Raw genomic sequence first — 22,574 nt, 5'->3', positions numbered from 1 at the left:
GCATATCTTCCCTCTTGGACACTGAAGAGACTGGTTCCCAGCCAGTACCCCCAAATCCCACCTGCCAGGTCTCTGGTCCCCCTCTGTCCAAGAGCATGGACTGACTGAAGAGGGTGAGTCTTTCATACCCAATGAGCCCTAGAAGAGACTGCTCTGTGACAGCTGCCTGACCTAGTTTCTCAGCTCCTATCAGAACTAAAACGCAAGAGAAGCCAAAGGCAACTCACTTTGGCACTTCTGGTCCAGGAAGATGCTGGCCAACTGTCCCTGATTGAGGATGTCCAAGAGTGTCTGCTGGGACTGGCCTGTCACTTGGGCCAGGGTCAACCCCTCAGCGATGGTGGCCATGAAGCTTCCCTGGACCATGTTCACAATCAGCATCATCTTGGCTGCGTTGCCAACCTCACCTGGCCAGGGCAGAGAATCACGGTCACTTCTCAAGAATTCTGAGGGCAGGGACTTTCTGCCCACCCTCATCCCTGCTCGGACCCACCTCTACACCCAGGGGAGGCCCCATTCACCTGCCCCTGACAGAACTGGCTCTGACCCTTCGGGCTCTTCCTCCTTCCAGGCACTGACTGTGCAAGTCAAAGGAAACCTTCCCACGGGGGCCCCAGGCAGAGAGGCCGTGCGGGAATGACGCTGTCATCAGTGCAGTCTAGAGGGGATGTGGCCCACCCAGCCTCCGGGCCTTCAGTGGCCCGATGGTGGGCAGGCATGTTACCTAGAAAGAAGGAGGTCTTCCCCATTGCCTGGAAGCAGCTGCTGCAGTCCTCATACAAGCCCCTGTCTCCGGCTGCTAAGATCACCAACATCCCATCATTAGACAGCTGCTGATTCCCTGAGACCGGGGCTTCCAGAAAGCGGCCCCCCCTGGACACAATCACCTGGAAAGGAAAGTCATGGCTTCTGAAGGCCTTGTCTCTCACTGGGGTTTCAAGTGGGAACACCTGGCCCTCCACACCGAGGCCCCCAACAGATGCCTCAATCACATGCAGCATGCAGTGAAGCTGAAGTCTCCCAGCCTGCTCCCAGTCAGTTGCAATTTCGTACAATGACCAAACATGACCATGCTCATGGCTTGGCCGACCACACCTCCTCCAGACACTGCCCTTCCCCGACTTCGGCCACCCTCAGGACAGATAGGGGCCAGAAGTCACCACCTTGCCCAGCAGCTCAGGGGGAAGAATACTCTGTTAGCGTCAACTGTAGATAGCTGCTTAAACCAAAAAGGGCCTGCCAGCTGCCTGCATTGCTTCTCACTGTAGGGCCGGCAGCTCTGGGACCTAATGCCCATCCCAGCTGGGCAGCGCCTCTCTTCTCATGGCCGTTCAGATTAGCTGTGGCTTTGAAAGTAGGGAGTGAAGACAACCTAGCCCCAAGGCTCCAGGCCTTTCTTCCTCTCCCTGCTTTTGTTTCTAGAATAAGCAAGTTGCCCATTCAGGGGTGATCAGCCAGAGTCTTGGGCTCCAACCGCAAGGATGATGGAGGCCCAGCACAAACGAGGCCGCTACCTGGGCCAGCTCAGTGACTGTGTCAGCATCCACTGTTGACATGTCCACATAGCACTTCCCGGGGCGGATCCCTTGCAGTACACCACTGGGGCCCAGCACCAGCTGTGGAGACACAAGGGGGAAGCAATAGCCCAGGCTCCTGGCCAGATGCCCAGGAGCCCCTTAGACCTCAGGTCAGAACCCTGTTGCTTTTTTGTCTTACTTACTGATTAGGGGCTAAATATTAAGGCTGAAAAGAGGAAAGCAAGTGAAATAAGCCTAAGAAAGAAAAGTGCCTTTAGTACATTCCTCACAATCTTTTAAAAGGATATGTGTGTGTTCCTTTTTATTAAAAACCTCCCATTTAAATGATAATATCAGTATTTTCTTAATTTCTTTGGATTTACTTGGATTAAACTAGTCACCAGTTTAACAAGATGACTACTGTACCTGAACTTTGAAAACACACAAATACAGCCATAGCTAATAAACACAGGATCTGGGCACATGGACCCAATAAGAATACATGGGGCCTGTCAGCACAGCTCTTAGGGACCCTAGCTTTTTTTACTCTTTGTTCTGGATTAAAAGAAGTTTGTATTCAATTTACAAAAATGCTTTTCACAATGAGGGAAATTCAACCCCAGATGGGAAATTCAACCCCCCACATGCTATAGACACTCACTCATTGGCAGGGGAGATGGGGGAGAGGGAGGCCAGCCAGGTTTCCTGGCCGCAACGTGAGGGGAGACAGGGGATCCTTACGTCCTTGGCTGCCTTGGGATCTGACACGCAGGCGAAGGTGATGTCACAAGTTGAAACGACTTCAGCGGGGGTTCTTCCTAGGCGGGCCCCCTCCTGGATGAACAAATCACACTGCAAAAGTCACAGATCCTAACGTGAGCTATAGGCAGTGCACAATCAATACAACAGCCAGGCCAGAGACACCCTGCCCAGTCCTCCTGGCTGGACTCCCAAGGCAGGAGGCTGAGGCTAGGGGCCAGGGACACCAGAGTTGGTGGTCCAACTTTCTGAGGGAAGTGGATGGGGCTCCTTAAGGGCCATCTTGTAGTTTTGCATAACTGGTGTCTCGAACAATGTTCTACTTCACAGTAAGTACAAAACAAATGTCTGCTACAGGTTTCCTGTCTGAAGAACAGGACATAAATGCACCTATCCGCAGCCCTCTGTGGCTGTCTTGGCTGTGGCAAAGCCTGCCCGGTGTCCTGGGCTATCCACACGTGCTGGGGAAGCACGGCTGGCGCTGGGAAGCTGCCATTCCTTACCAACACGCTTCTCTGTATGTAAAAGCCTTAACTTTTCTTCCTTGAGAATTACAATTACCCATCTCATAACAAAACACCATGAATATTTCAGCATATTTCCTTTTCCCAAAGCATTTAAAGGAGTAATTAGAATAATGTGAACCTATTTTGTATCCAACTTTTAATACTATGCGTGATTTACATTTATCTATAGGACAGTCTTCCATAATTATCATTTATAATGGATGGCTGCAGAATATTCCATTGAGATACACCTGATTTTATCTAATGGGCTCTCCTGTAGTTCAATATCAAGCCTACTTTTAATTATAAATGACTCCAGGGGCGCCTGTGTGGCTCAGTTGGTCAAGCATCTAATTCCTGATTTCAGCTCAGGTCATGGTTTTACCATCATGAGACTGAGCCCCACACTGGGCTCTGTGCAGCGTGGAGCCTGCCTGGATTCTCTTTCTCTCCCTCGCCCGCTCGTACTCTCTTTCAAAATAAATAAATGAACTTAAAAAAATGTGACTCCAACAAATATCTTTATGTACAATATATTTCCTTTTTGTTCTGAATGTAAGTCTCCAAAAGTAGAACAGATTCCATATGGTGTTCAAGTTGTTAATAAATGTAGGCATATGGCTTTCCAGTGGAGCCATGTTAATTTATAATGATCACCAGCAAGGTGTCAAATCACCAGCACTGAGGACATCATTTAAAAACAACAATCATCCATAAATACATAAAAACTCTGTCCTACTTGATGACTTAATCAGCCAAACCCAGTAACTTTTTGTTTGACATATTTTGACTATTCTTGAAGCCCCAGCTGTCCAGGTCTGCCTGATGGGTGTGCATCTTTATCATGGTACACACGTACCTCAACCTTTTAGTATATAGCTTTATGTTTTAAACTCTGCTTGGGAGAGATCTCATTACTCTTTTCTGAAAATGTCATAATACATTTTCCATTTGCTATTCCAGAAAAACCAGAGAGTAATTTTTTTTTTTTTTTACCAACATCCTTTAAAAAAACTCTACAGGGATTGTCAAAAATTAGATGGCTTTAAAAAATATTTATTCTGAGAGAGAGCGCGCGCACACATGTGAGCTGGGGAGGGGCAGGGAGAGAGTGAATCCCAAGCAGGCTCTGCGCTATCATTGCAGAGCCCAATGTGGGGCTCGAACCCGGGAACCATGAGATCATGATCTGAGCCAAGAGAGCCAGACGTTTACCTGACTGATCCACCCAGGAACCCCAAAGACTTAGACGAATCTTTAAAGATGCCATTTACTACTTAACCTGCGCCAAGCATGGTGCTGAGTACTTTACATTATCTCATTTAATCTTTTGTATAGATGCGACCGCCAACCCTTAAGAGATAAACAATCTTGCTAAAAAGGGTGAGCAGGATGGGTGTAACTTGGATTTAGGTCTGTTTGATTCCAAACCCAGGTTCCTAACTGTTTTTGCTCTACTGCTTTCCCATAAATTAATCTGGAAAGAATGGCCATGTTTATATAACATTAAGGCTTTCCAAGCAAGATACAGGATGATGAGAGGCACTGCCATCAAAAGGGAATGTACTTATAAGGGAAATCCTCTGACTCTCCCAATTTCTCCAACTGTGTACATCTACATTTCCCAGCTACCCTTGCCTTGAGTCACAACAAATACTGACGATGGGACCTGATCACACTCCCAACTTAGGTCAGGACAGGGTCAGGACAGCCCCTACCCAATGCCCAGCAGGCGAAGCCCAAGTCCTTCAGCAAGGCCTTCGGTGCTCTTTCCCCCACAGCCCCTTTCACTCTCCAACCAGTCCCTTTTATCCCTGAAAAGGTGTTTGTTACTTTGGAGTGATTTTTTTTTTTTTTTAACTTTGCCAAGAACATTTCTGTTAGTTCAAAGCCATTAGGCCTGTCACCACCTTCAGCAACCACCCTCCTCTCAGCTGCACCTCGCTGCACATGGGGTGCTCACCCAGCCACACTGGCTCCCAACAGGCTGGTCCTTCCTCAGTCTCTCTTCCTGTGATCCTGGTGAGTACAGAGCTTTAGTTTCTTGGCACTCAAACTACTGTTCTTCACTTTTTCTTGGATAAGAACTTGATGGCAGAAGCCATGGCCTCTCTCCATTACAAAAGGTGCACATTCAGACTTGGAATTCCATTTCAGAGCATGCAGAGACCCTTGAAGTGGTGGACCACAGCCTTAGGTTAAGAACTTCTAGGGGCAACTGGGTGGCTCAGTCGGTTAAGCGTCCGACTTCGGCTCAGGGCATGATCTCACGGTTTGCGTGTTCGAGCCCCACGTCGGGCTCTGTGCTGACAGCTCAGAGCCTGGAGCCTGTTTCAGATTCTGTGTCTCCCTCTCTCACTGACCCTCCCCCCTGCTCACGCTGTCTCTCTCTCTGAGAAATAAATAAAAAAACATTTAAAAAAAAGTAAAAAAAAAAGAACTTCTAAACCTGTCCTGCCCACTTTGGTTGTCATTAGCCATGGGAGACTATTTACATTTAAGTGATACAAAATTAAAATTTCAATTCTTAAGTTGTACTAGCCATGATACAAGTATTGAAGAGCCACATGTGACTAGTGGGTGCCACACTGCGCAGTGCAGCTCCTGGACATCTCCACCACCACAAATGCTCTACTGCAAGGTGCTGCTGATACAATCCCAAAGACAGAACACGGTGTAGCCATGAAAAAGGAAGAAACAAATCTATCTCCATACACTCTGTATCAATGAATTATTAATATACTTACATGTATTTGCTCGTGTATGAAAAAAAGATACAAACACCCGATATGAGCTACCTCAGGTAATGGCAGGGAATGGAGAATTTTCATTTCTTTTTATACCCATAGATGTTTTTAAGTGTTTACCTTATATAAACAGCATCCTAAGCTTATATCCTTTTATAAATAACATCCTAAGCTTGTTTACCTGCATCTTTACTTGCCTGAACTATAGAGCTTGGCTTCTCCTACTGTACACATGCCGAATGCTGAGTGGAGGCAACAGGATTCCTATCCTTAGTTATTAGTTACTCCAACTCCGTGGGTCAAGGGTCTGTCCCGCCCCGCCTGACCAGCACCACCAGGAATGCTTACTTTCTCTGCAGTCCGGTTCCAGACGGTCACTGTGTGACCCATTTTTAGCAAGTTGGAGACGATGCCACTTCCCATGAGCCCAAGGCCCAAAAATCCTATCCTGAAAAAGAGAGACACTGATCGGTTCAGGGTGGAGTGGGACCGTGTCCACCAGAAACAGCACTCAGCGGCTCGCAGCACCACATCAGGGCCCACAGCAGTGTGTGTACATCGTGCCTTTTCTTATGTTATTGTTTACACGTGTCCCTCACCTGAAAAGGGCTTTTCTAAACCTGTGCCTGCCACAGAAAGAAATGTGCCTCCTATGGTTTAGGGCAAGTCTTCCAAATTATTTCCTTACTGCTTTGATAGAGGGTCTGAGCTTATAATTCCATTTTAGTGAGAAAGCAGGCTTCTGTCTTTGGCTCTTCCAACAGTTTCCTGATCCGCCACTCTGAATGCTTTAAAGTGGCTTTCAGATGCCACTTTAAAGCACATGAGAATCCATGACAAGTGACTGGAGCAACGTGTTCAGGACCTGCCAACTTCTTCAATGGTAGGAATCAGGATCGCAGTCTTCATCTCCCTGACCAGCTCCACATCTGACACTACACTTGTGTTCTTCCTGCTACCAGCAGACATGGGCCTTGACCCTCTTCAAAGCTTCCTTTGGAGCCAGTCTTTTTCAGAGCACAAATTCTTCCTATGCCTGCCTTCTCCTGACCCCATCACTGCTTTCCACTGGCCTGTCCACAGTTCTCCACCACACCCTTCTGACTGCAGGCCCATTCTCATCTTTGGGGACTAAAGTTCAGATGGACACCATGTCCTGTTCACATTCACTTCCTGTAGCCTGCTCCTTCCTGCAACCCTATGAACCTGGGGGCTGTTGGCTACTACTGCTATTTCTATGTGTTGTTACAGGTGATTTTATCTTGCCCAAAGCTCTCTTTTCGGATCTTGCAGTTTACTCCTTGTAGGTGATGTGGCTAACCACTGCTTCTTTCTTCATTTCTTATTCCTTGGTGTTCTAGTTTTCGGCTTTGGTTTCTCTCGGCAGCTTCTCCACCTCACCTGACCCGAGTTACTCTTTTAGTATTCTCAGTCTCCTGGGGTCACATCCATAGCCACCTCTGCAAGCTGGCTCTTTCTTGCCCTGAAAGGGTCTCCTCATCCCTGCTGGAATAGAGTCTCACATCTTCTCGACCCCAGCCTGAATCCAACAATGAAAACAGAATCCACCACCTTCCTCACCAAATGGCATCTTTGCCCACTAAGTTTCCAGTCAAAGCTCAAAACCAGGAGATCTACTGTCATTCACAGCTGTCTGAGCAGTGCCACCTTCCCCTAGGATTCTAAACCACGGCAGACAAATTCTCTTTCCTTTTCTTGGCGTTTCAGGACACCCAGCAGACCATATAGTCGGCTTCACACTCGTGTCAAAAAAGGGTCTGGCTAACGGGGCAACAAAGGTTCTTAGGTGAAAGCACTGGACTCTGTCCTCAACCCCATCCTTGTCTTTTCATGAAAAAAAAAAATCAACACAATCCCCCTGAAATCAGTGGGTGATAACCACCTCCCCTTTCATTAGCACATAACATGCCTCTATCTTCTCCACTCTACCCAGGGACGTTCACCCAAAATAAACAGTAGGATCAGGCATTTCATCAGCATGAAAACTTATGAATAAAGTAAAAGACGTACTGTTTTTATCTGAGAAAGAACTGCATGGGAGATACAGATGGCAAATTCAGACCTGGCTATCTTGCTTAAGGGAGTGCTCCGTCTTAGCGCTTTTCATCACCACGATCGCAAACACTGTCGGAATAAGGGCAAGGGTGTGTGTGGGCACAAGCTAAGCTCTGGGGACCACGGTCAAGGCTCTCCCACCTGCCCAGGCAGGGCAGAGAGCTGCTGACAGGAGCATGGAGAGAACCAGGTGGCAAAGGCAGAAAGAGCTGGGGAAGGCAGGACGATGGGCTTTACTCAAAACATCTTCACCTCTCAGCCCCCACCTGCCTCCACCACAGCCAATTTCTGGGTTTTCATCACTGTTCTACCGAGCTAGTGGTTCTCGAAGTGTGGTCTCTTGACTGGAACGTGTCCAAGACACAAATTCTTAGGCTCTACTCCAGACCTACTGACTGAGAGACCTCATGGCAGGGGGCCCTAGCAATTGGTGCTTTACAGGCAGGCTTCCAGGTAATTCTGAGGCACGGCAAAGTCTGAGAACCACCCAACTGAGTGTTCCTCCTGCTCGAAGACTCACCAGTGAGCTATGAAGCCAACCCCATTGTTTATTTATAGGACCTGGGTCTACCGCAGGTAAAATTAGTCTCGGGCAAAAAATTGTCATTAAAAACTACAACCTTCCCCCCTCTTTCCACTCAGTCCCAGCAATGGCTGGGATACAACTCTTAAAGAGTCACCGCCAGCTCCCTAAGAGACCTAGAGTTATGAGAAGCCTTTTCATCAAAGGTCTTACTTTTTGTCTGTGGGTGTGATGCTGCCATTCACGGCTGTGCTGTCTGCTGCCTGGATGGAGGTGGACCCAGTTTCCTAGGGAAAGAAAGCACAAATCATCAGGTCATTCTGCCCATGGCAAAGACCCCAATGCAAGAAAAAAACAGGGAGATATGGAACGTACGTACCTCTTCACATATTTTCAACTTCTTTGTGATTGCTTGGTAACAGACAGCTGGCTAATAAAGGAGGAAAAAAGACCATTCATTGAATTGAATGGTTCACCGGTCTTTGCTATAAATTCCTTAAGAAGTTTGGCCTAAAATTTGGCATGAACACTGAAAACTTATTTGCTGTTTTCCAATAACACATTAGAAAGTGAACACGTTACCTCACTCACTTATCCACACAACTCTGCCAGGTGCTTTTGTTGCTGATGACACTAAGGATCAGATGGGTTAAGTCATGTGCCCAGAATTACATATCTAGTCAGTGTACCTGGCTTGGAACCCAGATGTGTCCAACTCCAAAGCCACTACCTATCAGGTTCCATCAAGGCTCAGCCTACCTCATGGCCTTGCAGAGACTTTGGGAAGCTTTCCCTCCACAACCCGGTGATCCAGAGAGATGGTCTACCCAGTTAGGCTTGAGAATGTGCCCACCAAACAGCGTGGGCTACCTCAAGGGTGCTGATAGCTCCCGAGGTCTGGCTTCTGCCCTAGACTCTGAAGGCCCACAAATGTCTCGCCACACAGCTGCTGAGTCTTAAGTGCTTTTTATTTTTATTTACTTTTAATCTTAATAACATCTGATTCATGAGTGGGCCTCTATGTGACTTTTTAACTAGTTGCTCTGGGCATTAGTGGTACAGGCAGAGCCTAACTTTTCAGATTAGTAGGGTGAGATTCTGTGGAGCCATAGTTTCCCCTCAGGCCAGCCCTTGACCAAGGATCAAGAATGTCAAAGGTCAACTCACCTTCTCAGTTTGGCTGAGCAGGAAATGATGGAAATGAGGGTCTGCATCTTTCACAGGCTAAAACCAGAAAACGATGAAATAAAACAAGTTATTTTGCAATGGAGATCACCTTGCATGGTAACTGCCTGGTAACTGGACCCTCCTCTGGCTGAAAACCCATGGGGAGCTGGTCTCCACTATACAACAGCCTAGAAGCACTTTTCCACTGTTGGTCAACGCCTTTTACAAAGGACCCCTGTTCCAGCTAGAGGGAAACTGGCTACAAGTGAAAAAGGAGAGACAATTCTGTCAGGTTGGTACACAAATTATTCCAGTAACACTGCAGGAAAATATTTAAGAGGCACACTGCTATTTTTAAAATGCAGCATTTACCAGTCCCTTTGGATAACTCAGCAGACGGGGCCAAATCAATTCTCAGGACTCTTCCAATTTTAGGGTTTCAGCCTACTTATGTCTGGTGCCAGACCCTTGAGTGTCTCGTCTCACGGAAGATCAGTATAAACAGAAACACAGAGGCAATGTGTGTAGGCCTTTCAAGGGTTTTTCATAATTAGGCTCAACAGGAGACTAGGGCATCCACTTCAAGGATGAAATAATGTGCAGCTACTGAAGAGCAAAGTTGCAGTGAAAGGTTGTCTATAATGCATCAAGTGAAAAAAACATGCGGGCCAATCTCAGGATTGTGAAAACCAACCCTATTCCCAACAATAAAAATCTCATGTGGGTCTGTAATTCTATACATGATGGCTGAGTTGGGGGAGTGAACCAAGGGTCTCGAAGAAGTTGCATCAAACTTGACAGTGAGCACCCCTGAGAGTGGAGACTTGCACTTTTCCCATCACACACCTCAGAACTGTCTTGCAATTCAAAAAGGGGGGAAAGGACAAGTGCCTCACACAGGCCAGGAAACTAGTTTGGAGGCCAGTCTTGTCCTGGCCTGTGGGGGGCTTGTTACCTCGCTCACAGTTGGCTGCCATTTAAACGCGGCCATCGGTCCAGCCATCACCCCCTTCACGGTACTAGACTCAGGGATGGTGAGATCCTACAGAGGGAAAGGCAGATGGTCAAGATGTTGCAGCCACCTCAGTAGATGTCTTCCTGCCCCACATGGGGAGGCACTTCCTCACTGCTCTGCTTCCTGTAGTCACAGGCCACCTTAAACTAAACCTCTAGCCAGCTCCTTGGTCTCAGCATCAGTCCCCAGGCGTGGTTCTCACTGTCCATTAGGGGAAACCAGGCAAGTTGTCAACGACAGAGAGTGAGCCTTTCTTCTCTGGTGAGGTAACAAAATGTCTTCTTGTGCCCAAGTTTCACAAGGACAGATGTCACTGGAAAGCTCAATTATGGTGTGCAGTGTTATCAGCAAGTCACAGGGAAGATTTCCTTATGGCCAATAACAAACATTCAGAAAACAGTACCAGCTTTGGAGGGAATCCACTGTAGCTCAAAAAGATTGAGAGAGCCACATGGTGTCGATGAGGAAATGTGCCCAATGTCTCAGCTACTAAGTGACTTCAAACCCAGGGCGACTGGGAGCCTAGAGTCCCACGCTCTCCCCAGGCTGATGCAAGGGCAGGACCCAGTGGAACAGGCTGCGCCCCCTCTACCAACAGCCTGGCCCACACCCGTCCTGGGCAGAGGTGCTGCTTCAGCTTCACACCTGCTGTGCTCTCATCCCCTCCACCACTCAGTTCAACTCACTCCTCACTTTCCACATGTGTGATCTTCCAGCCACAGCGGCCCCCTGACATTTCCACTTGGATCGCTACTGCCTATCTTGACATGGCCCACTGAACTCTGGATTTCCTGCCCAAACAGCTCTTTCTACTGCCTTCACAATCTTGGAAAAGCAGCTCCATTCTACCAGGCTGAGATCTTTGTGGTCTTTCTTGATCCTGCCCTCCTCTTTCCTCTTATCTCTTGGCAACAATGGCTTTACGACTGGGGATCTGTAACCCCTCCTTACCGCCCCACTGCTTACACCCATGCTCAGGCCGCCATCACCTGTCACTTGGATGGTAGTAAAATGGATCTCCCTGCTTCTGCTCTGGAACCCTGCAGTGTGGACTGTACACAGCGGCCAGAGTGAAGCATGTCACTTCTCTGCCTAAAACTGACTTCCAGTCTTCCACAGTCAGGCTAAAGGCTTTATTATTGTGGCATAAGGGGCTCTACAAGTTCTACAACCCTCACTCCACGCTAATTCTTGACCTTGGGTCCTATTATTTTCTACCCCCTCACCACTCCAACTCACCGGCACCTCCTTGGCCCTCCACCTGTTCTCAAAACACACGAAGCATATGCCTGCTCCAGTGTCTTTGCACTAATGGGAATGCCCTTCCAACAGTTATATGCTCGGCTCACATGCTCACTTTAGATCTCTGCTGAAGTGTCACCTTATCGGGATGCTTTCCCTGACCTCTCTGTCTTCTCCCATTAGAATGTGATGCTGACACGATTATGAGTAAAATCTAAGATAGCAAGACCTTTTCCAATTTTGTTTACTTTGTATCCCATGCTGGGAGCCATGCCCAGCAGAGAGATGTTCACTACTTTATGCAAGAAGTGAACATGAGACGGGCCTTGTCTCACTATCATGCTGCTCTATCTCTAAACATTTGGCCTGTGGTGGAGCTGCTCAACCAATATTTGCTGAATAAAAAGCTCTGGGGGAAGAAAGAGGCCTAGTGCAGTACTGTCCCAAAGAATGTCCTGCCGTGATGGACACACTGTGTGTCTGTCCCCTGTTCCCCTAGGGGCAGCACGGCTCCAGTGACCTGACTCAGGTACCAGGGGAGGGGGAGGGGGAGGTGGAGTGCACTGACTCTCCATCTGGCACCAACCAGAAGCTCCGGCTCCCAAATCATCACTCTCTGCACTACTTAGGGATTTAAGGAGAGCCACAGGACTGATGGCTCTGCTCTGTCAGGCTCGTATGTGCCTAGAGCTGCAGTTCTGCTTCTCCGCTCAGGACTCAGAAGAGCCTCTGAGAGAAGAGAGAGCACACCTCTCAAACCAGAGTCTAAGCATGAACCCAGGCTTCCCCTGTGTGCCCGTAACTGACACCTCCACTGTCAAGGTCAGTCGTTTCACTAATCCTCATGGGGCAGGGGATTATGGCTCAGAAGAGCCATCATCCAGGGCTTTGCCCACTTATCAGCCTAGGCTATTGCTGTTTCAGAAAGAAGTCTGACAGCCAAAGGACAATTGCTATAGCAACACACACTCTTCTTAAACTACAAGACCTATTAGATCAGAAGATGGACCAAAATTCCAAGCCCACGTTCACTATATCCCTGAAGGTGCTTGATTAAGACCAGCAGTCCGAACTAAAACAGCTGTGTATGCCCTGCACCACTAGCCAGGCTCCTTCCTCTCCAGCTGACAAATCCTCCACTAGAGGCCGAGCCAAGCAAGGAGGGTGTAGGAAGGACTCTGCTAAAGGTAACTGGCATGTAGAGCCCTTGGCTGGAGACCTGGTGGTGAGAACAGCAGCAGCAATGTCACTACCCCTGATTAATAATTCAGACTCAAGGGCAAACTGCTTTTCCCTGGGAGCCTGTGAGAAGAGTCCCTGCAGTAAGCCCATGGTGGCCTCTGGTTCCACTAAAACCACTATGCTCTCACTGCACAATGGGCCACTGCCAAACACTGATGAATGTAAAGCCAGTGACCAAATGTGTAGGGCACTGCACACACTGCTCTAGGTACTCAGCTTTTTGCTCATTTACTTCTCACAACAAAGTGGGGTGGCAGGTATCATGATCAGACCAGGAAACCAAGGCAAAGGAAGCTGGCCAAGGTCACACAGCAGCAGCCAGTTACAGAGTCACAGCTTTGACTCAAGGCTCAGACTCAGACCTCCTCCTAACCTCTCCTGTACACGTCCCTTGATCCAAAGAGAAGTTGTTTCTGTCTGGGGCTAGCACAGGAGTTGGCAAAATTCGTAGCTTTAGAAAGCAAAAATAGGAATTTGGATAGTATAAAATCTAAATCCTCTGAATCCTCAGAGTCCTCTGGATCCCCAGAAAATCAATCTAATTGGATCAAATTAGATCACCACCCCTGAAAAGTTCTTCATGAACCACAGCTAGCTTTCTAAACCTTCTCAACCTTTGGCTGGCGGTTCCCTGTCCTCACGGTCAGCCAGGGCCAGCCCAACCGCCAGTCCCTCTCTCTACTCTCAACCTCAGGTTACTTGACAGCAAGAAGGACCCTCTCTGATGTGGAGGTCACCAAGTGGCAGCCCACAGGCTCAGTCTGGCTCTGAGATGTTCCTTTGAACTAAAAGCGTTTTAAAATTTTGAGTTAGTTTTTAACACATAAAACTGGAACATTTCACATAAAAATCTGTATTTCCAGCTTCTCTTGAGAAAAACCAGACAGTCTCGCAAAAGCTGGCTGGAACCCCACGGAAGAAGCATGACCTCCCCAGAGCACCAGCTGCCACATCTAATGCTCTCAGCACAGAGGCAGGTCCGGGTTGTGGACCCTCACAGCTCCCCTTGCTTCTTTCCATTAGCTGTCTGGTCTCAGCGGTGTCTGGATTTGCACACCTTGATCTGATGATGTCTAGTGTTTCCTCATGGCCTTATCACCTAACTGTTTCTGCCAGACATCTGGCTTCTGTCCCCTTGAATGTGCCTAACAATCCTCCCCTGTGTTTTGACAGACTACCTACTCCATATCAAATTCTCTTACCTTGGCTTTTGAGACTTGACCCAAATCTTTTCAGGAAGGTGAAAGGTACATTATTTCCACTTTATTTCACCATGATGGCTCCTCTGACCTCTCCCAACTCTGACCTATGGGCAATCTCCCTGCAAAGCAGACTTCTGCCCTTCCCTCCTTACTTTCCCTGAAGACAGATCCCGCCACAGATCACTGATACACACCCACACATTCGCCTTCCACATCTATGTCCCGTCCTGACGTTACCCCAGGGCTCCTCGATGGTCTGGGTGTCACCCCGGAACCCATCCCACTCAGAACAGAACCAGTCGTCTTGCTCTGTGAGCCGGCCCTACTCCCGGCTCTTGCTCTTGAGAAGGGCAATACCGTTTTCCAGGCAAACACCTGAAATTTTCTCCCATTCTCTTTCCTCACTCAACCCTACGTATCCAGCTGCTAAATCTTATGACCCCTTCCTGTTAAGTGCCTCTCAGGCAGTTCCTTTCAGTATTTGCTATCAGGACAGCTCCTGATAAATGCACACCTGTGTTTAACTTTCTGACTGGCTTTAGGCTTTCTTTTCTAGCCTCCACCACTAACACACAGCCTGGAGCGCACTGCCGTCCTGACACCCAGCTCAGGCCCATTCATGACCCCCCCAACCGATTCAGTGACAGTAAATACTGCTTTAGTCGACCTCAAGGCCGTCCACAATCCAGGGACAGCCTACTTTGATCTCTCCGCTCTCTTCCCTGTCCTCTAGCTGTAATGAGAATATCCACACCAACATCAAGCCCCACATGGGCTATGCCCTTTGTCTCTGGAATGCCTTCCCCTCTTTCTTCCAAAGCCCCTTCCAGTGCCAGCACTTGGAGGCTGGCTGAGGTGGACTGTTCTTCTGCCTTGACCATCTAGTTGAATGCAACATCTTTTGCTCCTATTTCATGCCTGTGTATCTAGGCTGTATCCCTTCCCTGGTCTGCAGGATTCTTTAGGGCAGCGCTGAGCACAGGTCTCTGTGTCCACTCAGTGAACTGAGGCACACTGTAGAGCTCAACTCTGCCACAGCAGAAAGAAGTCACTAATCCCAGAAGCTGCAGAAATAAAACAAACCTTCTCATCCTTTGGGGGCCGACCCCGTTTCCGGGGACTCTGCTCTTGGGCTCTTTTAAGAGGGGACTTGGAGCCTCTCTCTGAAGAGCCTGAAGACACCCTCTTCTTTCCTTCTCCCATGTTCTTCTTCACCTTCCCTTCAGACAGGCTAAGCTTCCGCTTCTCATCACCTGAGTTTGGCCTACTTCTCTCCTCACTGGAATTACGCCGATTCTTGTCATCAGCAGAATTGTGGGACGATGTCTGAAAGTTTAATAATAATAATGATAGCCACCACAGCAGCCACTGCCATTTACACAAGCCACACCCTATGAGAAGCGCTTTACATGCATTATCCACACAACTACCCTATGAAATAGATTCTGCTATTGCTCCCATTGATATCTGGAGTGGCAGATAAACAAATCCTATCACTTGCCTATAGTCCCAAAGCTAAGAAGTGGGATTTACACTCAGGCAGTGGATATATCCTAGAAGCTATGCCCTAATCTCCAGGATATAAAAGGGAGAAATGGCCTGTGTTGTACTTAAAAGTTGAGATTCTTCTCCTGAGTCCAGGTGACTTTCCTAAGAGTAGCAATATATTTCAGAAAAGTCAGCCACATGAACGGAGTTCCAAGTTGATTGGCAAAACATGGGTACCTTAGAAACGAAGTGGTGTTCTCTCCATTGGCATTACATAAGAATAGAGCTTTGGGTTTGGGCAAAGTTAATCCGTTAGTTACTATGCCAAAACAACCAGTCTCATGTTGGCATAAAGGGAGAATCAGTCTCTTACCTGGTCTTTTCCTTTGGCTCTCCGGAGGAACTCTTCAACGGCATCCACAGCTTGCTGGAATCGTTTTCCCTTGTTAATCTTTATCATTTCCTCCTTATGCGCATGGTATGGCTTTAGCTGTTCCACTTTGATCCAGGCACTAGCAGAAAACACATAGAAGGCATATGATCCACAATGCCTATGCCAGAAAGTATCAAATACCTCATCTCAACAGAATGCAGATACCGGTCTGGTTTAACTGGACTTTGAAACAGGCTTGCCATTTTTTAAAAACATGTTATCAACCACCTTAAACTCAAGGGGTGTTACAAAAGTATGTTTTCCTGAAACAAGTCAAGCACAACAACCGCCACACCACAAACAAAACCAGAACATTCTCCACACAAAACTGTAGGTTATTTACATCCAGTCTTGTTCACCAGCCTTCCACACTGAACCACACATCGCCTGCCACTGGTGCAGGGCAGAGGGAGCCTGGAGGTGTTCTCCCACTCTCCTCACAGAGCCTCAGGAAGCATTATTAACCACAGCAACAGCACTGCCCAGTTGACACTCAAACCAGAATGACAACCTGCCAATCAGCTGAGGACCAGCGATGCTTCCAAGGCTAACAAAATGCAGCATCTGAAATCTCTTGTTCTTACAGGTACCTGTTCATAAATGATGGCGTCTGTGACTACTAAACCACACAAAATGTGTGGCATGTGATTCGGAATGAGGGCAGCATTCATAACAAGAGGCCTTTAGAAACAACATTCTGCTTGTGATTAAAAGCAGAACATACCCTTATGATAGTTAATTCTTAATTCCTAACATCAACACAAAGCACATGAAAGTAAAATAGCCATCATTCGTCACTGGAGTATCTGGCCTGCCACACTAACCTGAACAAATCTGTCCCAGCTGGCTTCCTGTGGTTTCCCTAAATGACATTCGGCTTTCCAGCACAAAGGAGATGATTTTATGGGCTTGGAGAGGTAACAGTAACTCAGAGGTTTCTACTGTGTAACGCTCACAGGTTTCATAGCATAACCTTCCGAAAAAGTAGGTAGTGTTAAGGAGAAACTGAGCTATCATTCTGACTTAGGGGCTTCTCCTTTAAAGAAAGCTAGAAAATATTCACTAATAATAGTAAATGTGCTAACATCTGCACATAAAAATAGCATGACCAACACACCAACAGGCACCTATGCTTTGAGTGTCATGTTAACAACTGTGACTATGGATCTGTACAAACACAACAGCTGTGGGGCCATCAGCTTGCAAATATGACAGCAAAGCAGGACTAAGCAGGATATCTATGGCCAAAGAAAGCCACAGAGATTGAACGATGAACAAGGACTCAAACATGGTCTCGCTGCATTAACCTCCAATCAGGTGAAGTAGGCAGGTACCTCCCAGTGACCAACTCAAGTCTGAAAGTTGACATGATAGAGCCAATTGGTCTAATTTATGGAGAGAAAAAACTGAATAAAGTTTTGCTCTTAGTCTGGCAGGTAAACCACCGACCAGACCCTCCTGCTTCTCCCCGCTTTCAGTGTTTCTAAGGACAGACCATCAGAGCAGATGCAGAGCTAGACATGCCCTGAAAAGTGGATTAAACTGTCACCCTAAGATGACACAAGTATCCGTGGTAAAGCTTAAACAGCCCCTATGCTCTGGACATGCCTCTTCCTTCTCTGAGCTTCAGGTTAGAAACTGAGACCCACACAAGTTCTGTGTGAGACCAATGGGGTGGTTTTTATGGAGGCTCTTGAGACAGGAAGTACACTCCAGGCATCCTAATACCTGCCTCCCTCTACCCACATGAGACTCCGGTTGAGAGAAATGGAGAGGTAAAGACATCTGTGGAGGAAGCCCCAATAACCCATGCCTATTTTTTCACTGAAGCATTTTAAGTGAATTACTGATTTCTGCCAGAATGGTATGGTCAAAATTCAATTCATCCTCAAGACTGGCATTTTAATACTAAAATGAAAATTTCCTCTCTGACCACGTTTGAAAAGTGAAAATGGTTTGCTAAACGAACGGGGAGTATAAACAGGACTTCAAGAAGATAAACGCAAGAAGTATTAATCTAGTGAAGAAATTAGTCTGTTGTTGAAGCACTGTGTTCCATCAGAAACACTGTAAATAAAAAGCCAGCTCACCCGAGCCCTATGAGGATTACTTCTTGAAAGCAAGCCAAGTTGAAATCACTTTAGTCATCTGAATAGAGTTTTTTCTCTGAAGTATTACAAAACCCTGTCTCCTTAAAGAGTTGCTTTTCAGCTGGCACTTCAATAATGCGCCATTCTCCAATACACTGAGGCCCATCAGCTGGGCCTGGCATGCAACTGGTGCTCAAGAAATAATCACTGAGTAAATGATGCCTTCTTGGCACATTCAGAGGGGCTGGAATGCTGGCATCTTGATTGAATGTTATAAGACTTTGGTGGCCCTTTTTGGTTGTTGCTGTTGTCTGTAGTTATTATTTTTTTTAATGTTTATTTCTTTTGGAGAGAGGGGGGAAGGGCACAGAGAGAGGAGAGAGAAAATCCCAAGCAGGTTCTGTGCTATCCACATCGAGCCTGATATGGGGCTCAAACTCATGAACTGTGAGATGATGACCTGAGCCAAAATCAAGAGTCAGAGGCCTAACTGAATGGGCCACCCCGGTGCCTCTGTTTGCTTAGAAGTAAGAGACTGGTTTCTCTCTGTGATACAAGCTGTGACTTGTGATTTCTTTCCCATTATCCTCCCAATGTCTAGATGGAGCAGGATCTTTTCTGCCTAATTTGCTTATAGGCTGGGAAGTCAGAAAAATCAAGCTTAGTCAAGTGGTATGTAAAGTACAGGCCTTTGCTTTTTATGTACAAGGAAGTTAATTACGTTGTTTGTAGTGGCAATCAGTGAGGTCATTATGAAGAATAAAATGGAAGGTCCCTTGAGATAGTCTGGCTAAGGGAAAAAAGGGGCAGAGCAGTGTGTGTAGTATGCTATCGCTTATGTAAAAATACGGAAAAATGAATCTGTAACCTTTTGATTCTGCACACAGTACCTCTGGAGAGACGCTCATGGCTGGTACCTGGGTGGCTGAGAGACAGACATGAATGGAACCCTTTCACAGTTTATAGCTTGATTTTGGGGGGGAACTGTAAACACGTATTGTCTTTTTTTGTTTTGTTTTGTTTATTTACAGGGGGAGGGGCAGAGAGAGAGAATCCCAAGCAGGCTTTGCACCAGCAGCACAGAGTCTGACACGGGGCTTGAACTCAGGGACTGTGATAGCATAACCAGGGCTGAAACCAAGAGTCAGATGCTTAACGGACTGAGCCACCAGGTGCCCCAAACCTGTATTATTTTAAAAAAAAAAAAAAAAAAAAAATACAAATTAACAGTAAAGGTCACTGCTGTAGAACACTGGCTGCTCTGCCCAGGGGTTTTCCCCCATGACTTCCTTGTTTGTAGGTTTGCTCAGGTAGGTGAATACTGCCTGGTACAGGTGTAACTGTACCTATACCACGGCCAGGAGCAGCAGACTTACCCTGGTATCCTGATACACCCCCTATAAATTCTTTTCACTTGCAAATATAAACCTTCCACTATAAGCCACCCTCAAATTACATACTCCATTGAAAATGAATTAAACACCTCATATTTTCGAAAACTTCCGTAATTCTGACCTGCTTTACCCTTACGTTAAAATCACACCACGTAGACATATTAAACATGCTGGTCTAGGAACAATCTCCAAAACTCCCACATATGTGTCTCAGACTTTGCACGACACAATGACTTGGGTGGGAGTAGGGGGTGGAGAGAGAACACGTACAAGTGTGAGCACAGTCCAAGGTGAGAACAAAGATGGGGTCAGAAGAGGGGGTCTGTTTCTTTCTCCATCTGATTTGGAGAGCAGTACCAACAAATGATTTCTATGCTCTCCCCCCAACCACTATAAACCACTGAAAGGAAGGAGCTGAGAATTACTGGTAGCTGTTACAGGCCCAAACCCAAGTTGTTCAGAAATCACAAATCAAAAAACAAATAACCAAAAACAAAACAAAACAAAACCCACAAAGAAAATAAAAGCTCCTCATTTAATTTCAAGTCATGATTATCATACAAACATCAACAAAGACTTGCAGATAAGATATGTTTAAAAGATTGTTTTCAAACCTTGAAAACATTCCCAAATGAGGCTTTCAAGCTGCACTGTCCATGCCAATATGGCCAGATGCTTCTTTTGTGCCAGACTCTCTAATCCTGGTGCATGACACCTGCTCCTGGAGACCCTGTCCCAGCCACGAAGGGGGTCACCTGGAGGACGGATGCTGGTGCTGGGAGAGGAAAATCTACTCAGTGCTCTCTAGGACAGGTTCTGTCCAGCCCTGGCAGAGGGACACTACTGCCTCAGTCCAAATAATACCTGGAGCAGAGCACTCCCTATCATCCTGGCTCTGTTCTCAAACTATTACACACTGTTGGATGCAGGGAAAGTGGGCCAATGACGTGCCAGGCGAAAAGAAAAAAGGAATCCTCAGATAGTTTCAAGTTGCTATGCTTTTAATTACAAGCCACAGGTTTTCCTCCAAGAGTTTCTTTGATACTCACACACTTCATACCTTGTATTTGGCTTGACAAAAAAAAGTATCTCAGATTGGGATCCTGGACATCTTATCACTTAACTCCACAAACGTCCTGCCTCTCAGTGTCTACATCTGTTAAAAAGGCAGAACCAGAACAAATATCCTATCCAGTTCCTCAAAGGGCTGTTGTGGGTTCAGCTATGAAGACTGCCACAGAAACTCACAGGTGGTCATTTGGGAACTACCCACTTTTGCTGACAGTATTTTCCTGAACTGTTTGTTTCTAGGGGTTGAGTACTCCCAAACTAAATGAGCTCCCTCCATCTGCCATAGCCGCTGATGAAACTTTTAAACCTTGAGCTCAGTTTCTATTTTGATGGGCAAGTGTCTGTCCAGGGTAGGCCTTCATAGGCCTGAGACTTAATCTTTGAGAGTGATCACCCGGTGGAGTTGTCAAAATTAACGCTGAAGGTATTCTTTCCTCTGTATTTCCACAAAACAACCACGGGTAATTCCCACAGTAGCCATCCAGGCTTGGAGAGCCGAATCTAGCATCTTACTAAGTCCTTCCCCTTATAGGAGAGGCTGGTCAGGAAGGTCCAGTCCTCTCTTTCTAATGGATGTCAACACAATTTGTTAGAGGTTTAAAAAAAAAATTTTTTTAATGTTTTATTTCTGAGAGAGAGAGAGACAGCATGAGCAGGGGAGGGTCAGAGAGAGAGGGAGATACAGAATCCGAAAAAGGCTCCAGGCTCTGAGCTAGCTGTCAGCACAGAGCCCGGCGCAGGGCTCGAACCCACGAACTGTGAGATCATGACTGAGCCAAAGTCAGATGCTTAACTGACTGAGCCACCCAGGAGCCCCAATTTAGATGTTTTGACAGAAAAAGCGAGAGAGAGAAATTAGTTTTCTAAAAGGTTGAAATCTTGGTTTAAGGGGCTACCCTTTTTAACTCTTTAATAAAGATCCTTGCTAATATTAAAAAAAAAAAACCTCATCTATAAATATTTTTTCCCATATGTACTATGTCAGTTTTGAAACTGAACATCTCTGACTTAATCTTATACTCCTTAAGAATTCAGGAACAGGGACGCCTGGGTGGCTCAGTCAGTTGAGCATCCGACTTTGGCTCAGGTCATGATCTCACTGTTGTGAGTTCGAGCCCCATGTCGGGCTCTGTGCTGACAGCTCAGAGCCTGGAGCCTCTTTCAGATTCTGTGTCTCCCTCTCTCTCTGCCCCTTCCCTGCTCATGCTGGCTCTGTCTCTCAAAAAATAAAATAAAAATGTTAAAAAAATAAATAAAAAAGGGAATTCAGGAACAACCCCATGGGGTCAGACCCTAGCCACCAAAGTCCGGGCCCAGTAACCAACAGGGTCTCTAGCCCAGGGTATGCCAGGAGCACAGAGCCCTCTCTCTCCTTGACATCAAGCATTAAAGGTGATGGAGAGCCCAGCTTCCTCTGGAGCCACTTAGGGTCTTGCCCTGAACAAAGCAGTTCTCATCTCTAAAAATCCACTTGTACTTTCTGTCTAAACCACTTGTCAAATGTCTGTTTCCTACAGTGATCCTTATGCATGCTCTTAACAGGGTCACCACAGCACATGTTCTGGTCACATTGCCTTTTGTTGAAATGTCTGATGATTTATGAACACGTCAGTGTTTACCTCCTTAAGGCTATTCATCATTTCATCAATTCTGATTGTGTTCTTTTTCAGACTTGGCTTTTTCGAATTAAAGAATCCTACTCTTTGATCTGACTTGGTCCCCTTTTCTGATCTTGACTAGATCCATCAGATACCTTTGGGAGCATGGACTGGACTGCACACAGTACTCCTAGCAAGGGAAACTTACTGTTTTGTGCTCAAAGCCTTTTGATCAAAAGAGGAGACCTGGCTGAGGCCCTCAGGAATTTCCAACTCTTAGATGCCTTTCTTTTCAAATAGATTCTCTCTCATTCAAGTTTCCCTTACTTAAAGCCACCTGCTTTTTACCAGTGCGTCTCTTGTAACATATCTCTATCCTGACCTGGTTTACCAAACACCAGCTGTATGCCAAACCACAGTATCAATAAGTGCCACTCCTTCTCCTTCATAGCTACAAGGTAGGGAGCATCACCCCCACACATGGGTAAGGACACAAAGGCTTAG

At 46.7% G+C, this 22,574-nt stretch overlaps 1 protein-coding gene across 2 annotated transcripts in view; it reads right to left on the bottom strand.

The window, feature by feature from the left end:
• Positions 1-22,574, bottom strand: part of GLYR1 (glyoxylate reductase 1 homolog) — a 33,599-nt gene that overhangs the window by 5,964 nt on the left and 5,061 nt on the right. Inside the window, exons 4-14 of one of the 2 annotated variants that reach the window (XM_077762486.1) lie at positions 15,858-15,996; positions 15,080-15,322; positions 10,251-10,337; positions 9,296-9,352; positions 8,508-8,558; positions 8,342-8,415; positions 5,878-5,977; positions 2,259-2,369; positions 1,515-1,616; positions 725-887; positions 228-407 (exon numbers count right to left, since the gene is read on the bottom strand). In XM_077762486.1, coding sequence (XP_077618612.1) covers positions 228-407; positions 725-887; positions 1,515-1,616; positions 2,259-2,369; positions 5,878-5,977; positions 8,342-8,415; positions 8,508-8,558; positions 9,296-9,352; positions 10,251-10,337; positions 15,080-15,322; positions 15,858-15,996 — 1,307 coding nt within the window. The remainder of the gene's footprint in view (positions 1-227; positions 408-724; positions 888-1,514; positions 1,617-2,258; positions 2,370-5,877; positions 5,978-8,341; positions 8,416-8,507; positions 8,559-9,295; positions 9,353-10,250; positions 10,338-15,079; positions 15,323-15,857; positions 15,997-22,574) is intronic. The other variant, XM_077762487.1, reaches the window with a different exon arrangement.

This window comes from Crocuta crocuta, unplaced genomic scaffold (genome assembly GCF_008692635.1).
Source record: "Crocuta crocuta isolate KB4526 unplaced genomic scaffold, BGI_CrCroc_1.0 scaffold234, whole genome shotgun sequence".
In the NCBI taxonomy this organism is placed as follows: domain Eukaryota; kingdom Metazoa; phylum Chordata; class Mammalia; order Carnivora; family Hyaenidae; genus Crocuta; species Crocuta crocuta.
This window is presented reverse-complemented; position numbering and strand designations above follow the sequence as displayed.